Here is an 11,935-nt window from a genome sequence, read left to right on the forward strand (position 1 = left end):
GCAGTTATTTTATTGGTCCTAACATTTTATAACTTGTGTTTTCACAAATCTAACCTGATTTCACCGATATCGTTATTTAATGGTCGAGATATGAAGGTAGTCTGATTTCGGTGCTACGTACTAATTAAACCAGCGTGCCGATTCAAATTAGGGATCTCTCCCTTAAAAATATTTGTGTTAATGTTGTGCAAATTTTTGAAAGAGAGTGACTAATTTTTATCTGTATTTTTAATAATTGCTATTATTTTTATTATTATCATAAAATTTTGAAGTATATCTAATAAATATAGTTTAAAAAAACTAAAAAAACACGCTTTTAAAGCACATCGAACTAAAAAGTTAAAAATAATTTTTAAAATAAGTTTAAAATAATTATGAACAAAAAATACTAGTATAATTGTGATAAAAGCATCGGGCGCTCAATATACGAAAAATATGGCACAAAGCACCCACGCTTTTTTTCACAATAATACTAGTATTTTTCGTTCATTATCGTTTTAAGCTTATTTTTAACTTTTTAGTTCGATATGCTTTAAAAGCGTGTTTTTCAGTTTTTTTAAACTATATTTATTTTTCACTTTTTAGTTTTTTATGACATCACTGTTACAGTCACGGAGTGTTTAAAGTCAATTATCACTAGCAATGGATATAATTTCTACATTGCCAGTTAGTGTGTTTATAATCTCACAACAATGTGTCTTGTTACCATTGATAATAAAGGCTATATGCTTGCTAATATCGTCATAAAAAACCAATTAGCTACCTGAATTTGTAATCCCTTATGTATTATACAATGTAACATGTATATTAACTCAAAAAAAATTGAATGTTTTTTAACCCCACTACCTAATTCTATCACACCCTCTAAAAATTGTGAAAGTTACAATTAAATTTATATAGAAATTATTCTAAAATAAGGATACATTATGTTAAATTCCACATCATTTTGTTTAATTTAGTTTGTCCTAAATCATACAAAAGACAACAATTTTATTGTAATTACAGTATATATTACCTATAAATTGTAAAGATAAAATAAACAAATATTTAATATTTTTCATGAACTATAAATATATAAAGCATTGTTTAGATTTAAAAAATCAATCAATGTATAAACTGTGTTTTATTAAAATATAAATAAATAAGTCATAAGTAAAAAACTATTAATATATTAAGCACAACTATTACTAATATTAACCTGATTAGTCAAATAATCAATAAAAAGTAATAACTGGTTTTTAAATTTACATACTTTTACCTATATTATAAAAAAAAAGTAAATATATATAATTTATTTTTTCATAATAAAAAAAATGCAACAATGGAATTTCTATTTCACTTTTTACAGGGAAAACTGTATAAATTAATAGTCATTAAAAAATATAATTAGAGCAGATAATACAATCTATAAGATGTTTGTTTTTAATATTTTAAAGTCTTATATCAGTATAATATGTAATTTAGTTAATTTGAAGAATTAAATACAGAAATCGTTGACTAATTTTCAACTTTATATCAAGAATAACTAGTTAAACATTGATTTATGTCAGAGTTCAAAATTTTTTGAACTAAATTATTATAACCCCAAAAAATATAAATATAAATTCACAAAGAGTTATGAAGGTTATAAATACACAAAATTCGTACTGGTATTCTATAAATGAGGTAAACGTATAATAATAAAATAAAGGAAATTAATTATAAAAATAGTTATCATAGTTAAAAATACATAATGAGATATAATTAACTTGAATATGAAATCATTTCATCATCAAAACTCAATTGCTCACCATAAACTAACATGTCATTAATCAATTTGTTTACAGCATCATAATTTTTTTCCTTATCTCCTTGTTTTTTTTTAGATAATTTATATCGTTTCATTTCTTTTAATTCTTCTTTTTCTGTTATTTCAGGTCTTTTAACTCGTCGTAATGCTTTAGCTTCTGCTGATTTACTAAGGGGTGTAGGTGGTTCACTTATAACTATAGATTTACCAGAAGTTCCCATCCATTGTTGATTAAACAAAGGTGGTGTTTCACTTCTGGACTTGTCTGTCCGTGAAATCATGCTTAACTTTCCAGGTGATTGCATTACATTAAAATCACTAATATCACCATAGTCATCTGCTTCAAAATTGTCAAATAAGCCTTGTCCTGATGCACTCTTGGTAGGTGTTTCTTCTGAAAAACCCTTTTTTTTTTCTTTTGTACAAATATTTTTTGGTATTTCATCAAGCACTTTTGAATATATTCGCTTCGAATCTTCTTTAGGTTTCCGTTTAGTTATTTTTGATTTCCCACCATCACTTAGAATAATTTTAGATTTACTATCTATGATATTTTCATTTTTTGATTTTGACCTTTTCTTCAGTATTGAATTTTGAGTTTTTATTTGTTTTGAATGTTCTAATGTGCTAGCTGTTGAATTTATAACAGAAGTCTTATGTTTTGCTTTTGATGAATTAATTTTGTCTGTTACATCATGTACACCAGAATTTTCTATCAAACTACTTTTTGATTGTTTACTACAAGAAATGCTATTTATGTTTGTGGAATTTACAGAGCCATTTCTAGAACTTTTTGTATGATTGGCAGATTTTTCAGATGAGGCCGACTTAGAACCATTAGCGTTATTATTAGTCATAGGTGTTGGTGGTCTTAAAAACTGAATGTTCTAAAAAAAATATATATATATGAATGTTAAGTATAAAGTAGATATCAATTTTTTAATTTTTATAACTTTTTAAGATATTTAAAAAAATTTAAAAAAGTTTAACTTTTACTATAAAGAAATCAAATTTTCTGGAATAATTTAGGGTATATTAGACTAATGACAAAAAGATTTTCCTTAACTGACAGTATAATAATTTGATTCTAGTTTAACAATAAAAATGTTCATCAATAAATTTAATTATTATTTTAATTATAATGTATATGTTAACACAGAAAATTTCTGAATTAAACTATTTAATAAGTTTTTAAAAATAACTTTTATTTTTAAAATTAAATAAAATGACATTCTTCTGTCAATATTTGCCAAAATATTACTTTAGCTTTCTAAAAAATTAAAAAAAATTAAAAAAAAAAAAACTATTTTTAAATATTCTTACTTCATCTTTAGTATACGATTGTCTTTTCTTTACCACAATGGAATCATTTGCTGTATTCAAAGTTTTACAATTTTTATGTTTAGACATTTCATGATTTACATTGAGCTTACGACATAATTTACTTTTTAAAATTTCACTTGGAGTTGCGCATTGTGGATGTAATCTTGGCCTTTTTGGTGTCGAAGCTAACAAGGGTGCTTGATATTTGCGATGTTTACTTTTATTATTCTCAGCAGCAGTATCACATTCAGGAAATTTTCTTTTGTTACTAATATCTTTGTTGACTACAACTTTACTTGTGCCATAAGATGTACCTTTCCTTGTCATACTGACATCTAAATTAAGAGCAGGTTTAGATAATTTCATTGGTCCCGCTGGAGATTCTAATGAAAAGTTTAAAGGTGGTTTTTTTAATTCTCTTTTCACATTTTCATGTGTGCATAAAAGTATCCTCCATCTTAATGGAATACCACCAGTTTCAAGGCAAATAGTAAAAACATTTTTTGGATAACCACTAATTATATTTCCAAGGAGACGATACAGTCCATTTTTAGTTTTTATTAGATTTTTTTCTTTTCTACACTCTAAGATACCTGCATCATGATTTTTTTCTAAAACTGTAACTTTATCTTGAGCCAAGAGAGTACCTAAAATTATTTAAAGATATTAAAAATTAATAGCTAATATATTTATACTGCAACAATACACATCTCAAATTTGACAAAATAAGATTTTTATCAATAATAATAAAAGAAGTATTTCTGAAAAATTTTTTTTCTACAAAAATGTTTGTGAGACTTATAATTATAGTTTTAGACTTATAGTTTTAATGATATTTATGAGAATAAAAATATTTCTTATATTAAAACAAACATATCATTCAAACTTATTTTTTGATTATTCTGAAAACCTAGAAGTTTGAGATACACCACACTGTTGCAGTATAAACAGCAAAATATGTTAATAAAATAGATGATTGACCATCTATTTTATTTATTATATTATATTACTCCATTTTATCTATTTTTAATAAATAAAATAATTTACCAGATAATACAATTGCAACTTTAGTTTTTTTTTGCGATTTCATTTCTTTTACATTAATAGACCACTTAGACAAATATTTTTCAAGAGTTTCAGAGATGTTATTAAGTTGACTTTGGGGAACAATATCTAATCGACTTGAATGATCCTTTTTACTTAATGTAGTACTTTTATTTGGTAGTCCAACAACGATTTTGAATCCAACATTCTCTAAATCAGATTCAAGCAACTTGCATCGATTTGAGTTATTTACATTACTATTTTCTGTAAATGAACCATTCTCAATTATTGTCATATCAGAGTATTTGTTAATAGCAGTATCCTGATGTTTTTCTGGTACATGATCTTCATGGCTTTCAAAATCATCACAAGTTCTTTTAGTTACATTATTAGCTTGTTGTCCCATTTCAATAATTGTAGTACATGATTTGGGAGAACAACTATGTTCATGGTTAATCATATCATCATCATTGTGAGATAATAACTTGGGTTGTAACATAGAAACACTTGATGGAGGTTTAAATGGATTTAAAGGTTGAATGCGTTGTTGGTAATTTGTTTCGGATATCTGATAAGAACTCTGATTTGAAGGGAACATTGACATTGTAGATGGAGGTCTACAATTAAAACTCATTGAAGGTCTGTTATACATTGGAGCAATATGTGAAATATTTGTTAGACGGGAAGCATTAGCACCATTACGATGTCCTTCTTCTATCATACCTTTTACCCGGTTGAGAAAATTTGAAAATTCAAATTCAAATTTACGATATGGCTGTACTTGTAAAAATTCAGCCATTGTATTTCGTAAAATTGTAGTTTTATCCTCCATTATATCATTGAAAAGCAGTGCCTCTGGTGCTTGGGTAGATTGAGGCATTCTTATTGGAGCTAATGGTGCCTTAAAAGTAGAAGTTGTTGAATCAAAATTGTTGCGTGACATTATAATAGAAAACTAATAAACTTAATTAAAAAATATAGTTGAATTTAAAAATAAAAACTAGATGGTATTTAACAAACATTATTTTAACCCTCTATCAAGTAAATAAAAAAACGTTATAGTGACCGGACGTAACAAAATCTTTAACAGTGTTACCACAGATAATATTAAACCAGACAGTACATTTCGGAATTTACTGATAACACGAACCTGTCATAATGCAGTGTCACCACACATAAAGAAATTTAATTATTGTACTATAATTATAATTTAACTATAATTTAATTATATCAAATAATTGATTATACATATTACATGAGAGTCAATACATATTAATAGAATTTAAAAAAAAAACTAAAATTTGTGATCTTTAATCTACCTAAATCTTAACTCTATTGCAGATTAAATAATTCCATTTTATTCAATGTGTTACTGAATGCTTAATATATTTATAAATTTTATACATCAATAAGAAATATCTTCTGAACACATTTTTAAAAATATTTTACTGTGCTCTTTTATTAATGAAATTTTTTTAAATGAAAAATGAACAATAATTAAATAAATTTCAAAAATAACATGCCTATCCGTATTTCAATATCACAAAGATGAAACTGAACTGGAAAGTGTTAATAAATTTGGCGCGCTTACAACGGCGTCATAACAAACAATAAAAGTCAAAGATGCATAGTTGAAAAACAATAATTTCTTATTTTTCAACAATTGTGTTAAATGTTATCCTATTATAATTTTAATATGGATAAATCAACTCTGTATAATTTCTATCATTTACATTTAGCATCATACAAAGTAAATATAAGATTATTTTAATTAGTAAAATTATTTTTATTGTTTTTTCTTTTGTTTTAATATATAATTGAGTAGTATTTAAACTATAGTTATTTTCTCCATTTTATTTTAAGCATTTTAAAATTGAAAAAGTAATGGTGTTCTTTAGAAGAGTTCACACTGAAAATACATGTTTTTTTCAAAATTTATTAAATTTATTCTAAACAATTTTAATAATTTTTAATTAAAAATACGATAATTTACTGAGACATTTTATAAAAACAACTAAATCTCAAAACTAAATTATCTCATAAAAAAAAATGTAAATGAGCAGTAATATTCAATATAAAATATTATTATTATACTTTAGTATATATTAAAGTCGCTTAAAATCAAATTTTTGAAGTCTATCGTGTTTTTTTTATATAATGATCTTAAAAACTAGTTGTGATTGAAAAAATCTGAGGCCGGATTCTGAATCACTGTCGAAATTCCCTTATACTTTTTAATCTAAATATTGTAAAAAGAATATATTTCGTTATTTATTGTCTGTTTATATATTATATGAATACAATGCATAATATGTATCAATTTTCAATTGCATGTAAACTTTTCAATTTCTTTAAAAAAAATTAAGTATAATCTTGGTGTTAATAAATCATTTAAGCAAAGTTACTGTAATTAATAATATCAAATGGAACAAAAAATAATATTTTGCTTTAATACTATGATGATATTTTTGATTCATGTACCTAATTTGAATGTATACATTTTACATGAACAAAGCATATTTAAAGAATTTCTATTAGGTGGTACTATTACTAATATTTAAAGCCTAATCAGTGTCTTGATTGGCGGGAAAGTAGACTAAGTAATTCTTTTGAAATCTTGAAGTTTTGAGGCTTTAAGGCTTTTTATGATTTTTGAAGCTTATTTTTTCTTTTACAATATTATTAGTGTGTGAAAATGAATTGGTATTAAAATAATAATGACAAAAGCTTGTTTTTAAATCATTAAATCGAATAGAATAGAAATAAACTAGCTATATAATATACAAAATCATTTTTATTTAACTAATAAACAAGGCACATTCATTGGGTTTAATAACTTTAAAATAAGTATTTATTGAATCAAAAGCATTTTAATTCATAGAGTGTATATATTATGCGGGTGGAGTATTCTTTATTTATATATATATCCCTTTCTCCGGCTTCGTACTAGCCATCCGTCCCGGAGTATGAATGGTTTGGAAATTTTTTTTGGGGAGGCCGCTATGGTCTTTAAAAGCGTTAAATATATATATATATTATAGCATAATTGGGTTTTCATCATGGGAGTAATATACATAAGAGTTTTCACTTCTCCTTCCACAAAAAAAAATTGTCTTTGCCACCATATAATTATTTTTGTCATGGAGGACTTAAAACCCATGTCCCCTCTCATAATTACGCTAGTGTACATATACACCAGTACGAGCTGTGCTCACTCGCCCGCCATAAACAAAAAAGTAATACAAATTTTTTTTAATTTTATTATCAAAAATAAATAATAAAAAATGTACTTTTAACGACGTCTATGATTGCAAAAATTGTTTTAAAAAAATTACAGCGAAATTTTAATTGTGTCAAAAGTTATAAGAATTGTTAGTTGACTCTGTATTATTAAAGCTGAGGTTCTATATTGTAATAATTCCTTTAATGAAATCCTATTTCTATGAACAGTTTATTATTTTTATTTTTTCAGAAAATTTAACAAATTAGAGACATGTTGTATCATTCCAATAAAACTTAATGTATTAATTTATTGGAATGCAAAAATAATTAATAATTTTTATCATGCTCTGGATGTTAAGTTAAATTTGTTCCACTATGTATTTTTTTAAATTTCTCATGTATACAAATGTTAGTAAAAAATATAATTTATCTTATCTACATCGATAACAGAACTAAAAATAGTTAATAAAAATATTTTTATACTAAGTACTCTATAAAACAAATTGTAAAAAATGTAGATTGCGGTCTGGTTTTATTAGCAGGGCTGTAAATGAGCGTTCCACTCGCAGACGCTATCCCACTACTGCTCACCGCGGAGACTTTTGGCTGCTGGGTTTCCCCCCTGGCCCGATTCGCCTCTCCTTAGCTAACCTGGGCCCCATGGGCTACCCCGTGGGGTCCATATTGACGACAAGCTTAGCGCGGACGTCCGTTCTACGCAGACCGACCCGCCACAGTTGTCCCCACTTCAAATCATCCACGCAATCCGACCTCCAAAGCAGCTGGATTACAGGAGCACGCCACAACTCCCAGTCGTTCTAAAGAGTGAAAATTAAGTTATTTAAATACCACTATCACAAATAAAAAAACAAAATCTTAAAAGATTTAATATAATAATATAATATAATTTAACATTGAATAATCATTTTATGTAATCATAGAGACTGTGATAAAAAATTCTTTTTAATGATTTTGAAAAAAAGTTATATTCTTTAAAATGATAACTGAATGATAAAACTGATAAAATTTTATCGTGTACTTTGGGTATTTATTTTATTTTATTGCTAGTGACAGTTTAAATTATTGTAATAAAACGTCGTCATAAGTATTAATGCCCATGTGATTTATAAGACGCAATTGATTTATCAATTTGCGGATCTGATGTTTAAGTTGACATTACCTTGATTTGTAACTGCAATCAACAAAACGTTATGGTTATAATTCTTTTTTGATAAATTAGTTAAGAAGAACGCACAAAATCTATTTTTTTGTCAAAACTGACATGGATGAACGATCCGACTTAATTAAGATTTCCACTCAAAGTGGCATTAGTGACACATTCGATTGGACAATTAAACGGAACTTCAGTAACACTAATTCAGGTTTATTTGACAAAAAATAAATTCAATGTAATATATTAAGCATACTGCATCTTTGTTGATCTGACTCCTTGATATGTTTCCTCATTAATTTAACATTTATTATTTTCAATAACGATTGTGGTGTCTCAAATAACATCAATTTAGAAGCTAGCAGTCTCAAGTAGTCTTAAAACAGGATCAATATTTTTGTTACTTGGTTATTCATTTGATTGTAGAAGTTAAATGTTGATGGGAATTATCTAGATTATCCATATATCATCTCAAATATAACTTAAACATTCTAAAAATTATAATGTTATCTGAATGAATAATGGGAATTATTATGGTGCAAGTTAGATGGGTTTTAATGTTACAGTATGCTTTCTTAATGAATCATAGAAAATCGTACAAAATTTTAAATTAAATCTGGTCATATCCTAGATCCCATCTCTATGAAAAACCTTAAAATTAAAAACATTAGTTGTAAATTCATTGATTATTTTAATGTGAAACTTCATTTTAAAGTTTAATTGAGTAAACAATCAACCATTACAATAAATTTGAACATTATACAATGTTCTAATATTTTATATTTTATGAGTTATAAATATTATTGTTAAAATCTAAGATCTTTGTAATTACGAAATTATTGTAATATTTTTATTACCAAATTTAAAAATTAATTTCTTTTTTTTTTTTTATTAATTGATGATGTTAATTTATTGTAACTATTTTGTTTTTAGATCATGAATTATTACTAGACAATGAAGAAGAGTTTAGTCATCCTTACTCAGATGAATATGTATTTTTAGAAAGAAAAATGAGGAACCGTTTATCTTTTTTTTTTATGAATCCAATAGAAAAATGGAAAACAAGAAGACGTTTTCCATACAAGTTCTTAATTCAAATAATTAAAATTATTCTAGTCACTGTTCAAGTAATTTTATTCAATTAATTATTTATTTATTGTTGAATGGCTAAATACAGGAAAAGTTCGATATCTATTAAGATAATTTCTTTTTTTATTGTCTAAAAGTAGTAAGAATAATTTTATACAAAGTGATACACACAATATCCTTAAAAGTATAAATAATATTATATTTTTTGCATTTTAGAAGTTAATAGTATTTTATATTCAATCATTTTCAAAAATATTCTTTCTCTCTTTCTTTTAAAATAGTATCTACTTTAGTTTTTTTGATGAAATCATGTAGTTTAAGGTAGGACAAATTTTTAAAATTTTTATTATCAACTTCTATTATTTTTAAAAAGATAAATTATATATTTAAAAAAAGTTTTGATAGCTTAAGATAAATATATTAACATCTTTAGGTTCCTCATTAACTATGAATGTTTATCATAAGGAAATACATTCTCGAAATTTTATAAATTATACTTAATTTGTTGTAATTATTATTGAGACATGCAGAATCAATTATTTTTGAAATCTTATTACTTATATTATATTTAATGTTAAATCAGAATCGTACATTATATCATTGTATCAGTCAATTGAAAACCGTAAATTTGTATAATGATTTTATCAAACTGGTAAATTTTTAGATTATCTTTACTTAACATTTTTGTTACTGTTTTAATACAATTCCTATAATATGCCTAATAGTAAACATAGTTTAATTTTGGGTTATCATTTGATGATTATCAATATGTCTTTGTGTGACAAGTGTTTAACAAAACTAGAATGACATAATTTAGAAGTAAATACTATTGTAAAATTTTGACTTTTTAAATATAAAATTTAAAAGTGCTTTTTTTTTTGAAGATTTTAAGTGCTGAAAGTTCTGTACTCTGTTCAATGATTACTTATATTTATATTGTAAAATTTAGATAAGTTATATAAATTTAAACACTCATTTCATTATAAAAATAAAAATACAGTTATCTTTAATAATTCATTATTTAATTAATTTATTGTCTTTATAAAATTAGATAAGTAGACTTTTTCCCTTTCTATGTTTAGCAATTCAATTAGTATTTTAAGTTTATTAAAAAATGTTAACTTAATAATTTATTTTGATTGATCTTTCAGCTATCTTTATTTGCTCATACACGCTATAGTCATGTAAATTATACATGGGGAAACAGGATTACCTTTTCACATTTGTTCCTAAAAGATTGGGATGCAGCCCGAGAAATAGTTTCTTATCCACCAGCTCTTGGACCATACGCAATTTATAATACTGATAGTTTTTATTCCACTATAAATTATGCTATAGTTGGTGTAAGTAAACATTTAACTATTATTAGATTTCTTTTAATTTTTTTTTTTATATGCATTGAAAATGTTTACAGTATGCAAACATTGAAAATGCCATAGGATCATATTCATTTATGAGTGAAGATAACAAAATAGTGTATCCTATGCTATGTATTGTTCATTATAAAGAAGGTAAAATATTTGGATATAATGAAAGTTACGCGTTTGATGGCGAAGTTAAGCAAGGTACTATTTTAAAATACTAATGATTAAAAAAATATCCTATTTTTATTTTTATATTTTTTAGAGTGCCTAAATATTACTATAACAGATGATATGAAAACAAAAGGATTCTCAATCAAAGATTATTTAAAAAATAATAACATGACTCTTAACTTCTCATCTTTGTTAAAAGTGAAATTAAAGTTTTCTCTTAAAACAGTCAATTTTAGAGCTGCTGGAAAATTTTCTCCTCCTGATTGCTACAAATTTGAAATAGAGGTATTTCTGATTACAAAAATTATGCACAAATTCAGATATAAAGGGAGTTCTCTCTTGACCAAAATTATGTTAGACATCAATTTTAAGTTAATAATCAAATTATAAAATATTTTTGCAGATAACTTTGAACAACGAGGACATGGATGGACAAGTATTAGTTGGTTTAGATGTTAATCCTTTTAGATTAAATTGTAAAGGAGACATTGAATATATAAGTGAGATATATATGTTATATTAACACTTCGTAGTATATAAATAATTGTTTTTTGTAGATGAAATGTTGCTTTTTAATTTTAATGTTTATTTTTCAATTATCTTTAAAAGACTTACATTATTTTAAAAGGTAAAACATAACTTACAAAACCTTATTATCTTTTTTTTTTAAATATATTCTCTTTTAACCATTACATAAAGAATATATTCAAAATTCATATATATATATATATATAATTAATATAAAGTCATTTATTAATCTTT

At 24.9% G+C, this 11,935-nt stretch overlaps 2 protein-coding genes across 3 annotated transcripts in view; one reads left to right on the forward strand and one right to left on the reverse strand.

Annotated features, from left to right (window-relative positions):
- Nucleotides 1-1,652: 1,652 nt before the first annotated feature.
- LOC126897669 (uncharacterized) lies at nucleotides 1,653-5,237 on the reverse strand. Its single transcript, XM_050671436.1, has 3 exons — nucleotides 4,160-5,237; nucleotides 3,113-3,759; nucleotides 1,653-2,676 (listed from the first exon to the last, which is right to left on the reverse strand). Exons 1-3 carry the CDS (start codon nucleotides 5,097-5,099, stop codon nucleotides 1,744-1,746), a joined length of 2,520 nt encoding a protein of 839 aa, XP_050527393.1. The 5' UTR covers nucleotides 5,100-5,237; the 3' UTR covers nucleotides 1,653-1,743.
- Nucleotides 5,238-8,368: 3,131 nt separating this feature from the next.
- The window catches only part of LOC126897672 (mucolipin-3-like), a 9,759-nt gene continuing 6,192 nt past the window's right edge, over nucleotides 8,369-11,935 (forward strand). The window contains exons 1-6 of one of the 2 annotated variants that reach the window (XM_050671442.1): nucleotides 8,369-8,760; nucleotides 9,483-9,676; nucleotides 10,790-10,981; nucleotides 11,053-11,203; nucleotides 11,265-11,458; nucleotides 11,577-11,673. In XM_050671442.1, the coding sequence (XP_050527399.1) occupies nucleotides 8,661-8,760; nucleotides 9,483-9,676; nucleotides 10,790-10,981; nucleotides 11,053-11,203; nucleotides 11,265-11,458; nucleotides 11,577-11,673 (928 nt within the window). In that variant the 5' untranslated portion in view covers nucleotides 8,369-8,660. Of the gene's footprint in view, nucleotides 8,788-9,482; nucleotides 9,677-10,789; nucleotides 10,982-11,052; nucleotides 11,204-11,264; nucleotides 11,459-11,576; nucleotides 11,674-11,935 lie in introns of both variants that reach the window. The other variant, XM_050671443.1, reaches the window with a different exon arrangement.

The sequence above is a fragment of the Daktulosphaira vitifoliae genome, unplaced genomic scaffold (assembly GCF_025091365.1).
Source record: "Daktulosphaira vitifoliae isolate Bord-2020 unplaced genomic scaffold, ASM2509136v1 Scaffold_2, whole genome shotgun sequence".
In the NCBI taxonomy this organism is placed as follows: Eukaryota; Metazoa; Arthropoda; class Insecta; order Hemiptera; family Phylloxeridae; genus Daktulosphaira; species Daktulosphaira vitifoliae.

What these genes read in the sequence shown, in the direction of transcription:
- LOC126897669 (XM_050671436.1), bottom strand. Translation starts at nt 5,099, where the DNA reads ATGTCACGCAACAATTTTGATTCAACAACTTCTACTTTTAAGGCACCA. An exon ending in AGTTGCAATTGTATTATCTG is followed by an intron (nt 3,760 to 4,159) that starts GTAAATTATTTT and finishes AAATAATTTTAG; the next exon opens with GTACTCTCTTGGCTCAAGAT. An exon ending in AATCGTATACTAAAGATGAA is followed by an intron (nt 2,677 to 3,112) that starts GTAAGAATATTT and finishes TATTTTTTTTAG; the next exon opens with AACATTCAGTTTTTAAGACC.